The sequence below is a fragment of the Leopardus geoffroyi genome, chromosome D3 (assembly GCF_018350155.1).
Source record: "Leopardus geoffroyi isolate Oge1 chromosome D3, O.geoffroyi_Oge1_pat1.0, whole genome shotgun sequence".
Taxonomy (NCBI): Eukaryota; Metazoa; Chordata; class Mammalia; order Carnivora; family Felidae; genus Leopardus; species Leopardus geoffroyi.
Window position 1 is genome coordinate 28,540,825 of NC_059339.1, and position 14,987 is coordinate 28,555,811.

At 52.0% G+C, this 14,987-nt stretch overlaps 2 protein-coding genes and 1 long non-coding RNA gene across 8 annotated transcripts in view; 1 reads left to right on the forward strand and 2 right to left on the reverse strand.

The window, feature by feature from the left end:
- Positions 1–594: 594 nt before the first annotated feature.
- Positions 595–7,265, reverse strand: LOC123588321. Its single transcript, XR_006707806.1, has 2 exons — positions 7,158–7,265; positions 595–946 (listed from the first exon to the last, which is right to left on the reverse strand). It is a non-coding gene; the product is annotated as an uncharacterized LOC123588321 (long non-coding RNA).
- A 16-nt stretch (positions 7,266–7,281) lies between these two features.
- LOC123588319 (coiled-coil domain-containing protein 74B-like) lies at positions 7,282–13,133 on the forward strand. The gene is made up of 9 exons (XM_045459134.1): positions 7,282–7,651; positions 8,856–8,897; positions 10,015–10,073; position 10,105; positions 11,067–11,229; positions 12,059–12,236; positions 12,311–12,393; positions 12,475–12,546; positions 12,700–13,133. The coding sequence occupies exons 1-9, from the start codon at positions 7,402–7,404 to the stop codon at positions 12,836–12,838; spliced, it is 987 nt and encodes a 328-aa protein (XP_045315090.1). The 5' UTR covers positions 7,282–7,401; the 3' UTR covers positions 12,839–13,133.
- A 711-nt stretch (positions 13,134–13,844) lies between these two features.
- The window catches only part of LOC123588318 (mediator of RNA polymerase II transcription subunit 15), a 69,411-nt gene continuing 68,268 nt past the window's right edge, over positions 13,845–14,987 (reverse strand). For all 6 annotated transcript variants that reach the window (XM_045459128.1, XM_045459133.1, XM_045459130.1 and 3 more), the window contains one exon: positions 13,845–14,883. In XM_045459128.1, the coding sequence (XP_045315084.1) occupies positions 14,747–14,883 (137 nt within the window). In that variant the 3' untranslated portion in view covers positions 13,845–14,746. The remainder of the gene's footprint in view (positions 14,884–14,987) is intronic.

A 14,987-nucleotide genomic window follows, 5' to 3' on the forward strand; every position in this document is an offset into this window, starting at 1 on the left:
TTCTTTATCCATTCGTCAGTTGATGGACATTTGGGCTCTTTCCGTAATTTGGGTATTGTTGAAAGTGCGGCTATAAACACTGGGGTACAAGTGCCCCTATGCATCAGCACTCCTGTATCCCTTGGGTAAATTCCTAGCAGTGCTTATTTATTTTGCGCGCGCGAGAGAGAGTGTGCAGGCTCCCAGCGCAGAGCCCAATGAGGGACTAGAACCCCTGAACCGAAAGATCATGACCTGAGCCAAAACCAAGAATCGGACGCTTAACCGACTGAGCCACCCAGTCGCCCCTTAGTCCTGCCTGTTTTAGGTTGCTATAGTTTTCCGTCATTTTTACCACAGCATGCGGGAGCCCTACGTAAGATTACCAAGAGAATCTCCTGGGTTCCAGGTGTTCCTCCTTGCCCCCATTCTGGAGTAGCAAACCGATTTACGCTTGATAATCAAGCCCAGCCACCCAACCAGTACAGCAACCCCCTTTTTGCCTGACAAAGTCACCAGGTGGCAGTCTCAGCTTCCTGTTCAGTGGAACCAGCGTGTCCCTTGCCACCTGTGGCAACCAAGCAAGACCTCTAAGCCAGCAGAACCCGAAGCTGTGGGGGTGGGAAGTTGAAACTTTACTGGTAGGTCATTAGAATAGTAACAGTGAAACAAGCTCCTCCCACTTCTACCCCTTGATTCCTGAAGTCTTTGGATATCTTTGCCTCGGGGAAAGAAACTTCACTACACGTTAGTGGCTGCTTCAAAGCACGGCCTGCATCTCCCGGGACATTAGGGACATTTCGCTAGCTCCACCAAGTGATTTCACCCAGCTGACACCAGAAGCAAATCTTCAAAAGTGCATTCCGCCATCCTTCAGGGTGATGGGAAATACAGCAGGACCGGTGAGTTCCAGACAGAGGCACTGACAACATCATGCTTTCGCGAGCCCACGGCCACACTTCGTTTGCTGTAAAATGAGGTAAAACCAAAACTAAAGATGTAGGATTACAAATATAAATAAGAGAGGAGCTAAGAATAATAATGGGACTGTATTAGAATGTGGGATTGGTGATAGAAGTGAGTTAAACCCTCACTCATTAGAACAGGAAAGGAAGCCGGTGGGTGTGGCTCATTTTGGTAAATCAAGAAATAGTAAAGGTGCCTGGGTGGCTCAGTCGGTTAAGTGGCTGACTCTTGAATCAGCTCAGGTCATGATCTCACAGTTCATGAGGTCGAGCCCCACATTGGGCTCTGTGCTGACAGCATAGAGCCTGCTTAGGATTCTGTCTCTCTCTCTCTCTCTCTCTCTCTCTCAAAATAAATAAACTTAAAAAAATCGTAGCAAAAGCACATCACCGAGAGCTATGGAGGTAACTACTGGAAAAAAGAGCCCCAGATACGTAGTATTCATGTCTGGGGCGTTGTGAATAGTGGCAGTGAAGACTGAAATCTTCCTGTAACAGTAGATTTTAAAAGATCTTCATTATCTCTTAATTTTATTAAAGGAATATATACATTTAAAAGGAAAAATGATAAAATGAATATCCATCTGACTTGCCTGTCTCTTAAGGAAAGTATTCTTCTCCTATTATTTTTACATTTTTTAATGTTTATTTTGAGAGAGAGAGCACGCAAGCACCAGTGGGGGAGGGGCAGAGAGAAGGAGACACAGAATCCCAAGTAGGCTCCACTCCATCAGCACAGAGCCCCATGTGGGGCTCACACTCACTAACTGCAAGATCATGACCTGAACTGAGATCAAGAGTCATCAGACACTTAACCGACTGAGCCACCCAGGCACTATGGGAAAGTATTCTCGAAAACATCATCCATTCTACTCAATGTTTCGTATCCAAGCCACCAAAATGCTCAATCCCTCCATATGGGTCCCAAAGAAATTTGTTTCTGAAGAATGTACATATTTCCTTTGCGAGAGAATGAAAACTCTATTCCACAATGACTTTTCCTTTTGCCTTAATTGTCAAAAAACTGTAATGTTAAGCAGTCAACTGTGATGTTGCTTCAGTAAGAAGTGATTTTTCTCAGGTTCCTGACACCATTTTTTTTTTCTTTTACATTTATTCATTTTTGAGAGCATGAGCAGGGGAGGGGCAGAGAGAGAGGGAGACACAGATTCTGAAGCAGGCTCCAGGCTCTGAGCTGTCAGCACAGAGCCCGACGCGGGGCTCGAACTCACGAACTGCAAGACCGTGACCTGAGCCGAAGTCGGATGCTCAACTGACTGAGCCACCCAGGCGCCCCTGTTACTGTTTTCTATTCATTGCTCTTTGTTTCTCTTTTTGTCTTCCACTCTTTTCCCACCTTGTCTGGCTTTAACTCAGACTTTTTCTTTTTTTTTTTTAAGTTTGTTTATTTGTAAGTAATCTCTATGTGGGGCTTGAGCTCCCAATCCCAACAAGATTAGGAGTTGCATGCTCTTCTGACTGAGCCAGCCAGGCACCCCTTTAACTGAACCTTTTATATTATCCCATTTCTCTCTTCTCTTAGCATATCAATTATACTTTTGATTTAAAATTATTTTAAGTGCTTGCCCTTGAGTATACACTTACAGTGAATCCAAGTTCTCTTTAGAATAACAGCATAGCACCTCACGGGAGTGCAAGACCTTAGAATATTTCTGATTTCTCCCTCCCATCTCTGATAACATTGCTGTCATTCACTTATTGATAAGCTATAATTACCAAATGCATTGTTGCTATGATGATGATTATTTTTTGCTATGGTTATTTTAAACAAACTGTTATCTGTAAGATTAATTAAGAATATGACGGGGCGCCTGGGTGGCTTAGTCGGTTAAACATCCAACTCTGGATTTTGGCTCAGGTCATGATCTCACGGTTTGTGAGTTTGAGCCCCACATGGGGCTCTGCGCTGACAGTGCAGAACCTGCTTGGGATTCTCTCTCTCCCCCTCTCTCTGCCCCTCCTGCACTTTTCTCTCCCTCTCTCTCAAAATAGATAAATAAACTGAAAAACAAGAATATGAAAAAGAAGGGGTGCCTGGCTGATTCAGTCGGTGGAGCATGTGACTCTTTATCTTGGGGTTGTGAGTTCGAGCCCCACAATTTTTTTTAAGTTTTAAGAATGTGAAACAGCAATTTTTTTTTATCGTCATTTATTCCTTCTCTAATGCTCTCTTCTTAATGTAGATCTTAGTGTCTGACCTATGTCATTTTTCTTCTTTCTGAAGAATTTCTTTTAACATTTCTCACAAAGCAGGGCTACTGGCAACGAAGTTCCTCAATTTTTGTTTGTCTGAGAAGGTCTTTATTATTTCTTCTTTACTTTTGAAGGAAATGTAGCTAGATACAGTACTCTAAGTTTGTGGCTTTTTTCTTTCAACACGAATATCTTTCTTCACTCTCTTGCTTGCGTGGTTTCTGAGGAGAAATCCGATGTGATTCTATCTTTACTTCTTACTATGAAAGCTCTTTTTCTTTTTTCCTCCTCTGGTTTCTTTCCAGATTTTCTCTTTGTCTTTAATTTTCTCCAGTGAGAATGTGATATGCCCAGGAGGAGATTTTTTGTGTGTGTTTCTCCTGCCTGGTGTTCCCTGAGCTTCCTGGATCTGTGATTTGTTGTCTTTCGTTAATTTTTGAAATTATCAGTCGTTATTGCTGTAAATATTTTTTGTTCCTTTCTCTCTTCTCCTTCCGGTCTTCTCACTCTACATATGTTACACCTTTTGAAACAGTCACAGGATTTGTGGATATTGTGTTCTGTCATTTTCATTCACCCTTCTCTTCATATTTCAGTTTTGGAAGTTTCTCTTGACGTAACTTCAAGCTCATTGATTCTTTCCTTGGCCTTGCCCAGTCGGCTGATAAGCCCATCAAAGGCATTCTTCACTTGTGTTACAGCGTTCTTGATTTCACACATTTCCTTTACCTTCTCAGAGTTTACATCTCTTTGCTTACATTATCCCTCCATTCTTTCATATTGTCCACTTTTTCCATTAGAGCCATTAGCATAGTCATCATAGTTGTTTAAAATTCCCAATCTGATGGGGCGCCTGGGTGGCTCAGTCAGTTGAAGTCTGACTGTTGATTACAGCTCAGGTCATGATTCCAGGGTCATGGGATCAAGCCCTGTGTCAGGCTCCTCGCTAAGCATGGAGCCTGGTTAAGATCCTCTCTTTCTCCTTCTGCCCCTCTCCCCTGCTTGCATCTCTTTCTCTCTTTAAAATAAAAAATAAAATAAAATAAGATGTGAAAAAATAAAAATTTCAATTCAATAATTCCAACATCTCTCCAGATCCAAGTCTAGCTCTGATGCTTGTTCTGTCTCTTCAAACTATGTGGTTTTTTTTTTTTTTTGGTTTTTTTTTTTTTTTTTTTTTGTCTTCTAGTATATCTTGTAATTTTTTTTAGGTTTATTTATTTTGAGAGAGAGCGAGCCAGCTGGGGAGGCGCAGAGAGAGAGAGGGAGATAGAGGATCCATAGGAGGCTCTGCGCTGACAGCAGAGAGCCCAATGTGGGGCTTGAACTCATGGACTGTGAGATCATGGCTTGAGCCGAAGTTGGACACTTGACTGGCTGAGCCACCCAGGCACCTCATAGTATGCCTTGTAATTTTTTGTTGAAATTTGGATATGATGTGTTGTGTAGAAGCAACTGAGGTAAACAGGCCTGTAGCATGAGATTTTGTTTATCTTGCCAGGGTTTAGTCCATGTTTATTGTTTGTTGCAGCCATAGGTGTCAGAGGCAAAATATTCCTCCGGTGCCCTTATTTTGTCTTCCTTGTTGTCTTTGGGTTTTCCTAGAAACTTATTATGATTATTATCATTATTATTATTATTATTTTTAATTTTTTTTCAACGTTTATTTATTTTTGGGACAGAGAGAGACAGAGCATGAACGGGGGAGGGGCAGAGAGAGAGGGAGACACAGAAACGGAAACAGGCTCCAGGCTCTGAGCCATCAGCCCAGAGCCCGACGCGGGGCTAGAACTCACGGACCGCGAGATCGTGACCTGGCTGAAGTCGGACGCTTAACCGACTGCGCCACCCAGGCGCCCCAATTTATTATTATTTTTAAAGTAGACTTCATGCCCAGCATGGGACCCAATGTAGGGCTTGAACTCACGAACCTGAGATCAAGACCTAAGCTGAGATCAAGAGTCAGATGCTTAACCAACTTAGCCACACAGATGCCCCTAGACACTTCTTAAATTAGTTCTGAGATGGGCAATTCCTTCGCTTGTATCCCATTTTTACACAGGCCCCCACTGATGTGGTGGAAAGGTGTGGAGAGAGGGGAAGGCTAGAAGCAGCTAGAGTTAGGTATTTCTTTTCCTCCAGGTCTGTTAGGCTCTATTAAAATCCCAGCCGGTTTGGCATTTGGGGCTGTCTTAGTTTGTTTTGAGGGAAATCCCTGAAGAACAGAAAGCTCTGGGCAATACTTCAAAATGGCTGCTTCACCCTCTTCCTGTTGGGACCACAGGGGGATTTTTTCCATCTTTCTTCCTCATGAGAATCTGGTAGGGCTCCTGGAGGTTAAACTCACAAAGGTGCGGGGCCCCTTAAGATTGGACCTCTGCCCCCTGAACTCTTTAACCCTTGTCTACACTGGCCACACCAGCAATTCATCAATTACAGTTTAGCTTTTCCTCCCCTGGTAGTGGTTCAGACAGAGATTGATGCTCCAGTGGGTTGTGATTCTCTGTCTCTCCAATTTGGGGGCAGCCGTTTGTCCTGTGATCTCAGTTCTCTGATGGATCTAAGAAGAGTTCATTGATTTTTCAGCTTGTCAGCGACTTTCTCTTTTGTGCGGATGGCAGTGACGATTGCCAAGGCTGGACCAGGAAACCAGAAATCCGGGTACATTTGTAGTTGTAGGATTTCCTTTTTTTTTTTTTTCCTTTCATTTTTAACGCTTTATCAATCATTTAAAATTTTTTCTATGATTCCACTCACTATGGCCATCTTTTTCTGTAGGTTTTAATCATATTCATTATAAAATACTTTTCTGTAACTTTTCTTATCTAGTATTATTTGCAGATCTATTTCCATTGACTGAATCTGGATTTTTTTTCTCGTGACTCAGTCACATTTGTCTGTTTCTTGGCATGTCTGGTATTTTTTATTGTATATCAGACATCATGGATGACAGGACACAGAGACTCTGGGTTCTGTTATAATTCTCTGAAGAGTGTTGAGTTTTGTTCTCCAGGGGGTTGAATTATTGGAACATCACCAAAACTTTGTGGAGGCTGGGCTTCTAAGTTTTACGAGGGTGGGTATTTTCTGATTTTGCCCTTAGTTCTAAGGCAAATCTCTTATTTCTAGAACATAGTCTTTATTACCAAGGTGTGATCCTTTTGGGGGTTAAAAGAAAAACTGAAGCGTTTACCAAGCTCCTCTGTCAGACTCCAAATTCTGTCTCCCCTGGAGCTAGCAGCAAATGAATCTCTTCTCAGCTTTTGGCCTTCCAGCTCTTTCTCTTTCCCTGGAATGCCTGGAATGCTGTGGGCAGTTCAGGCCAGCCACATGTTTGAAGTTTATTGCTTTCAACTCCTCACTTGCAGAGGCTCCAAACTTCACTGTGTTGCCCCCTCAGTTTCCAGCTGCACTGTCCTTCCCAAACTCCATCCTCTGCCTTCTGCAGCCAATAGGACTGTGGCTTCCTGTTTGAGGTCCGGCTGACCAGAAGAGAGAGCTCAGGGAAAAAGCAGCTCTTCTTTTTAAAAATAGTTTTATTGATTTACTTTGAGAGAAAGAGAGCATGTAAGCGGAGGAGGAGCAGAGAGAGAGGAGAGAGGGAGAGAGAGAGACAGGGAGAGAGAGAGAGACAGGGAGAGAGAGAGACCCAATCAGGCTCCTTGCTCTCAGCGCAGAGCTTGACACGGGTCTCCATCTCACAGTTGTGACTTGAGCCAGACTCAAGAGTTGGGTACTTAACCAACTGAACCACCCAGGCGCCCCAAGCAGCTCTTCTTTCAAGAGCTGCCTTCGTCCACTTTGCTTTCTGTTCTTCTCCGTTGTTTCCAGGTGGCTGTTTCATATATTCTGTCCACATTTCATAAAGCAGAAAGTCCTCTACCTTTGGATTTTTGAATATGTAATCCATATCATCTATTCCAGAAGCGAACTATTAAAATAAACAAGCATAGATAATTGGAGCGTAAGACCTACTGTAAAGGCGGACGATTACCTGACCTTAATTCAGAGGATGCCTTTCAAAGTCAGGGTGTACAAGCTCAGGCAAACTTGACGCAGGCCCCACCCCCACCAGCAGCGTGGTCTCTCGGGCATCACAGAGGACGCCCCGCCGCACGCCCCGCCCCCCTCGCCCGCTCGCGCCCGTTTCCATGGCGACGCGGCACCAGGCCGGGGCAGTGGAGCCACCAAGTGGGAGTGCAGCGACGGCAGAGGCGGCGGCAGAGGCGGCGGCAGCGGCGACATGAGGGCGGGGGTGGCGGCGGCCGGGCAGCGGCCCCCCAGCTCGGGGATCCCGGGCTCCCGGGGCACGTCGCGCCTGCGCCCGCCCGCCATCCTCCAGCCCGCGCAGCACAGCACGCAGGTTGGGCTCATCGAGGCGCAGAAGCGGGTCGTGGACCTGGAGAAGAGCCTGCAGTTCCTGCAGCAGCAGCACTCGGAGACACTGGTCAAGCTCCACGAGGAGATCGAGCACCTCAAGCGGGAGAACAAGGGTGAGTCGGGGCGCCGCGGCCGCGAGTGAGGCGTCTTCCGCGGCCGGGGCCCGAGGGAGAGGCAGACCTGCCGCTCCCGGGTGCCTCCAGTACCGAAACGCTCGTGGACTCTAGAACACAAGGTTTAGAAACCCTTAAACAGGGTATAAGGAGGACACAGGGCAGCAAGCCCCACCCCGGGTCCTGCTACGTGGGTCTCGGACTCCCTGCCCCCTCCGCACCCCCTGCCTCCTCCGCACCCTGGGCCCCAAACCTGGGTCTTCGTGGGCGGGGTCGACGGGGCCGCCCCACCATCTGGTGGGGTGGTCTGGCTGTGTAGCGTTTCCCACAGTAAGCCGGGTCGCAGTCTCCTCTCTAGGCAAGTCGGGCCCGCCTGTTCTAAAAAAACTTTTATGGAAGTAAAAAGTGCGAGTGTACAGCTCAGTGATTTTCACAGACTAAACACAGATCGAGAGCCGACTTGCCATTCCCATCCAGCCCCTCCTTGGACACCTCCCCCTGCCCCCGCGTCTCCTCAGGGCAGGTCCTTCCTAACTTTGCCCCGCTGGTGGCTCCTCACCGCCGTGGGCCAGGCCTGAAGCAGAACTTAAGGCCTATCACGGTGGGACACTGCTGTCCTCTCTCTTCTCCCTTATGCTGTAGTTGGAACTCCTCCCCCCACATTCTTAGCCCTGTCTCAGTTTCTCCCCACCTTTCTCCTGTTGCCTTTACCTGAAGGGCTATTAGATCAAGGGATCACCATGATGTCAGGACTCCCTCCTCCTGACATAGGGAGTCTTGAGTCTCACCCCTGTCCCTCCCTGATGCCCAGGCTGGATGTGGCCAGCCCACGTTCTGGGTGTCGCTTGATCATTGCTCTGACCACATTTGCTCATCCATGACTAGGGGCTCCTGGAGGACTGGGTCATCCTGACTCACTCACCTCTGTTCCCCTGGAGCTTGGGGCTCCACCTAGCAGAGGGTGCCCTATAGATGTCATGGGCAGAGGAATGGACTCCTGGCGAGGCTCTCACCCAAGGGCTCTGGCTCAGGGAACAGCTAGAGGCATTGCTGGCCCTAAGACACCCAGGGTAAAGGCTTGGCCCATGGGGCAGTGTGTGAGGTCTCTCAGGGGTTCAGCGGGGAGTGCACAGGGCAAGCCAAAACCTCTCCTCCCAAAATGGCTGCAGTTTCAAAAATGACCAGAGCACATGCTTGCTTTCAGATCTCCATTACAAGCTAATAATGAATCAGAAGCCAAAGGAAGGTAAGACTGAGGCCCTTGGGTGCCTGATGGGAAATTACTTCTGTCAGGAATAGCCCCTCCAGAGTGCTTGTGTCTACCCAGCTAGCTGCACTGGCCCATGTACTATCCCAGTGGGGAGGAATCCTGGGGGACCTGGACAGACACCACTGCCCCCCACCCCCCGCCATGGTGTGGGTGACTGTGCACCCAAGCACAGCAGGTGGGGCTCTCGGGGATCCCAAGGCCTGAAGTCTGCAGTAAGGAAGCAGGAAGAGCAGCTTGGGGTGGGGCTGCCGAGACCCCACCCCTGCCACCACCGCCCCGCCCCCGGGCCCCCAGCCTTGCTGCTCTGCGGGATTCTTTTACTTGGGTTGCTGCTATGGCAGCCCCCAGCCCTGTGCCTCTGGCACAGACGGCTCTGGGCACAGTCCTTCTGGGATCCTCCCTGCCATGTCTGCTGTGACCAAGTGTAGAGACAGAGAGACCTGCAGTCACTCGTCTAAGGCCCTTCCTCATCGTGACAGCCCCTTTCTCTTTGCCTGTCCTCCAGCCCAGCCCAGGGAGACTCAGGCTGTGTTGGGCCTGTTCCCCCCACATACCTTTGGGGCCAAGTCTGACATCAAGAGGTGGTCTGAGAGGTGTTAGCCTGGTATGCCCCAGTCTGGGGATGTCCCGGGGCTCCCTTCCTAGGGGACATGGAATATGGGAACAGTGGTGGTGGGCCCTCCTCGAGCGGAGCAGAGCAGTTCCAGTGAGCTATCCTGGGCAAGTGGCAGGGCCTGTTAATGGTCCCAGTCCTGCAGGGTCGGGGGTCCCCAGTGGGATATCAGAAGAGGCCATCCTCCCATTCAGGGCCTGCTTCTTCGGGCCCAAGCCCGCTGCTTTCTGGATGGCCCTTCCAGAAATCACCTTCCCCTTGGCCTTGGTTCTGCCTCACCAGAGCAGGGGGGAGGGCTCTGCACAAACACAAACACAAACACAAACACAAACACAAACACAAACACACAGGCCTGCAGGGCCAGGAGGAAGGCACGGGTGGCCTGGCCCCTCCCACCAGCGGGGCACAGAAGTGTCCGGGAAAGCTGGGACCAAGGTGGTGCTGCCACCATCTCAGACTAACCGTGTGCATTTCCCACAGGCAGCACTTCCAATTCCAGCTTTCAGTCCATCAAGTCCGTCTCAAATTCGACCTTGTCAGTTGGCATGCCAGCACCCTCTGTGAACTCAGGGTCAGGGGAGGGGCACATGCCCCACTGGGGCCCTGGGCCCCGATGGCCAGTGTGGGGTGCTGACCAGATTGCACCTTTGCCAAGCTCTGTGGACTTAAGGGTTAAGGAGTAGCTGAAGGGAGCCAGAAAGGGTGGCCGCCAGCTGACACCAGCAGGAAGGAGCCGAGGCGGGGTGTGACAGGACCATGAGTTGGCCAGAGGGAGACTACGAAAACGAAAGCTTCCTTGGCTACAAAGGAAGTGAACGTCAGATCAACGTGGGGCACAAGTTCCCGTGGCAGGCACACCCTGCCTGCATACAAAGAGAGGAGCCCCTGAGCCTTCCTAAGTGGTCTTCCAAGGGCAGCCTGGCAGAAGCCCTGCTTGTTGTGTTTCCTGCAAGCAGGTAGATACAGGTGGGACAGCCCTGCCTAGCGTTCTGGGCTTGTGGTGTCCTCTGCAGAGTGAGGGGAGCTAATAGCCCCTTCTCTGCACTCGGCCTCCCTGAGAGGCCAGGCATCCTCCCCGGGAGTGGCCCTTGCCCCTTCCATGCAGGGCCTAGGCAGGCCGTGGGCCTTGTCCGTGGAAAGGAAGTCTGTGCAGGCCGGGTCCCAGAACTCTCATACAGTTTCATTTTGCCCAAAATGGGGTGCTGCCTCAGAGTCAGGGAACAGCTGCGGGGCCACCCTGACCCCTGGACTTCCCCGAGACATGGGAGACTGACCCAGTACAAGTAGGGGGAGGCCAGCTTCTACAGCAGCAGTAGTTTTAGGGCGTTCAGCAGGCACCACCCACAGACCCCCTTTTTGGGTCACCTGGCAGCCCCCCCAATGGGGACTCTGTTACCATCTCTCCTTTACAAGGAGGAAACCGAGGCAGAGGGCAGGCGCTCCGTGGGCACTCACAGCCAATCCTGGAGGACGTGGGCCCTGGCTCTTGATGCCCACCCACAGTGACTGCCCTGTCTGGGTCTGATCTACAGCCAACTCTCAAGGAAAGGCCAGGCCCCGGCCCAGCTTCTCCAAGAAGCAAGACTCAAAAACTGACATTCCTCTGAAGACGGACCTGGAAGAGAAGACCCCAGCTGCTGCCCTGTTTCACAACAGCAAGCGGGACAAAGCCCCAGGGGTGCAGGGGCAGGCCAAGTAAGGGCTCACCTGTACCCTGTGGGCCCAGCGTTGCATTTAGTAGGTTCACATTCTGGAACCAGCCAGCTGCCTTGCCCTTCCAAATGGGTCAGTCTCCAGGGTGAAAGCAGACTCACTCCAGGCAGGCCCATCTGGCGGGCAATGCCCTGTGCTGACCTGAGCCCACACGAGGGTGCCAACAGCAGCCCAGAAACTAATTTCTCACAGAAATGAAACAAAGTAACTTGGCCTTCACATTAGTTTGCTTTTCACCAAGACAACAAGCAAAAGAACAACAGTAAGTTGGGTTCCTGGGCTCACCCTGGGAAATGGGCTTGGCCTCCGCAAGGCACAGAGCCAGCAGGCCAGAGCAAGACCAGGGTTGACACCTGTTTCTGGGACTTCCTGGAAAGCAGCAGTGAACCTGGACTTTGCATCCGAAGAGACCCTGTTGTCCCCTGGGTAGTTCAGCCAGCAGGACGGGGTCCTGCTTCTCTGCACGGTCCTTACTTAAGAGTCCCTCTCAACCAGCCCCACAGGTGTGGGGTCAGGACTGAGGGCAGTCACACAGCTTGAACCACATCTGACCCTCAGTGCACCTTGAGGGGAGAGGAAGGGATACGCCCAGGTCACAGCTGGCACCAGAGATGGCCCCCCACCCCCGCCACCTGGTGTCTGGAGCACCCTGGCCAGCAGAAGGGAACCAGACCCTGAGGAGGCTGTGTAGACACACCCTTCTTCCCCACACCAGCCGCACACTGGTGTGGATGCCGCCCTCAAGAGAGGTGGTGGGTGGTTAGACCAATCCTGGCAGGCTAGCTCTGGGCTGCTGTAGTGCCTGTTCCAGAGATGAAGAAGTGGAGACGTCCAGTTCAGCAGCCCCCTGGGTGGCAGGCAGCCAGCACAAGGGCAAGCAGCCCCCCGTGATGAGTCTGCCCCTGCACCTGCGCAAGCCCACCACGCTTCAGCAATGCGAAGTGGTCATCCGCCAGCTGTGGAACGCCAACCTCCTGCAGGCCCAAGAGGTGAGGCTCAGGCAGCGGGGACCCCAGTGCCTCCGCAGACCCCGCCCACTGCCCCTCTTCTCCCTGCCTTCCAGCTGCAGCACCTCAAGGCCCTCCTGGAAGGGAACCTGAGGAGGCCCAAGGCTGCATCTGAGGAGGCTGGCCCCAGCTCTCCCAAGTGAGTGATTCGGCGTGGTCCCCACCGCATCCCAGTGAGGTCTGCTCTTTTGGGGCTCACTACCGACTCCTCTTTCACCAGGGACCAGGAGGCCCTTCACCAGGGAGCCATGCAGCTCCCCAAGGTCCCCACCAAGGGCATCCCCAAGAAATGGTGAGTCCCACCGGCAGGGGGAGGGTGGGGTGGCCTGAGCCCAGTACATAAGGGGCAGGGACAGCTCAGTGCCTTGCCTGGGGCCCTGCTGCCAGCCAAGTCTCCGCTCCTGCTCCCGGGGGCACCTGTAGTGACCTCCCTCTGCCCTACCAGCCTGATTCTGAGCCCTATGCCCGTGGCAGAGCGCCCCATCCTGCCCGCGCTGAAGCAGACCTTGAAGAGTAACTTTGCCGAGCGGCAGAAAAGGCTGCAGGTGGTGCAGCGCCGGCGGCTGCACCGCTCTGTCCTTTGAGGCGGGCGGCACGTGTCGGCGTCTGCATGCCAGGTCAGGGCCAGGCCAATGCCCTACAGCTGGAGACGCTAACCCTCTCTAGATAGCACTTCAAAAGAATTCGAACACGTTTAGGCCGCGCGAAATTCCAGATAAGCAGAGTTCATGGCAGATAAAGTACTTGGTTGCTCTCAGAACCGAGACACTATTTTCTTGCTCGGTATTTTGCTATTCTGCATTTACACAAAAACACATTAAATAAGTATTACCCTACCTGTTGAAGACTGGAAATAAAGCTCGTTTCTCCACTTGTGAACCTCATCCCTCACCGCTATCTCACATGGCTGCCCTGCCCCGTGCCCCCAGCTCTGCTCCCTGCGGTGGGAGGGGCCCACTGGGGCAGTCACCAGGACTTGTCCAGGGCCTGGTGGGTGCCCTGCGCCACGGGCAGGCACAGCATGCACCCTTCTTTGAGTGCAGGGGGTTTCCTGGCCCTTGGCTGGGCTGGGACTGCCTTCCAGGCACAAGGGCAAGTCCCGTCCCCCCTGCCACAGCGCCGTCCAGCCTCCACACTGACAATCCCAGCTAACGAGCCATCCTACCGAGCTGCCTTCTGCTGTGGAGGGCCACGGCCATGGGAGAATGGTCCTCTCCAGGGCGCTAGGGTCCCACCCTGAGATTCCCACCCAAGAGCCTCACCACCCCTTTACTCACCAGAACCGGAGCTTCCTAGTCTCATGGGTGTGGTCAGTTTAGTGTCGACCCTCCCCTGGCAGGACAGGGCTACTGGCCCCACTGGCCATTTCCTCAGTGCTGATCTCTGCCTCTTCTTTGGGCAGCAGGAGCTTTGCCAGAAACCTCGGGGTAAACCAGGATGAGGCACTGATACTGTCAAAAAAGGGTGAACTAAGGTCTGGGCATCCACCGCCATCTCCAAGGTGAGGAATCTGGCTCAGCCCTGAAAGCATACCTCACTGGATAGTGGTCCCAGACTTGTGGGAGGGGACACAGTGACAAACTCATGACAAACACAGGAATAATAAATTTATTATAAGAACCACAGATGACACGGTAGTGCACATACAAAAGGGGAAGCCTCTCATTGCCAGAGGGCTGATGCCCTGTCAGGGAGCTTTCACTCTCCGGAGCAGCTCTGATGACGCCAGGTCCTGAGGATGCTGCCCTGACCCAAGAACAGGCCCAAGTGCCCAGTGAGTGGGCACGGTGCCAGGTACAGGATCCACTCAGGTGTCCCTGTTCCCTAGGCACCCCCACAGTGCTGAGCAGACCCCCATGGCTTAAAGGGAGAATGCCATGAGGTATGAGTCCCAGGTGATGGCAGGGGATTCGCAACTGCCTGCTGGCCGACTTTCCTTCTGAGACGCAGCCAGCGGCCCTTGGATCCAGGAGCTTCCCAGTGGCGTGCCCCCCACGGCAACGGTGGAAGCGTCTGAACCCAATACCGTGACCAGAGAATTCTGTGTGTGTTTTCAGGGTTTCCTATGCTCTCCATGTTCCCCTACAGAAACAAAAAGTTTTCTGGCACACACACAAGAGGCTCTAACGAGACCTGGAGTTCTCCCCCAGGCTGCTGAGGAAGGACATGGGCCCTGGAGAAGCCAAGGGGACAGCAGCCCAAGGAGGAGCACACAGGGCTGAGGCATGTCTGACTCCCGGGGGGGAGTGGAGGTGGGGGGAGTCCCAACCCCACCACGAAGCAGCCAGCTCCACAGCCACCTGCCCCAGTCACGTACAAGTATGGGAAAATGTTTGGCAGGTCCCCAAGGCAGAAGATAAAAGCAGGAAAGCTAATCTAAGCCCAGGTTCTCTAAGGGAGCCAACACCTAGAAATGTCCAACGTGAGGTGCATGTCCGCTGTGGCCCTGACAAGGTTGCCGGCTATCCCCGTGGTCCCCAGTGGGTGGGTGGCTAGGCGGCGGAGAGGCAGGCCTGGTGGATGCTCTGCGCCCAGGTGTTGAGCAGGGCTGTGACCGAGTGCTTGTCCGGGAGCTGCAGCAGCCTCGAGGTCATGCACCGGTGCACCGACTGCAGGAAGGGGTTGGCGTCTGCAACAGAGCAATGGGCCATGAGTGCCGCTGTGACCTCCGCCGGGACAGCCAGTGCTGGGCCTGACCCTGGGCTGCACAAGCAACTCTTTATGAAAGGCCGC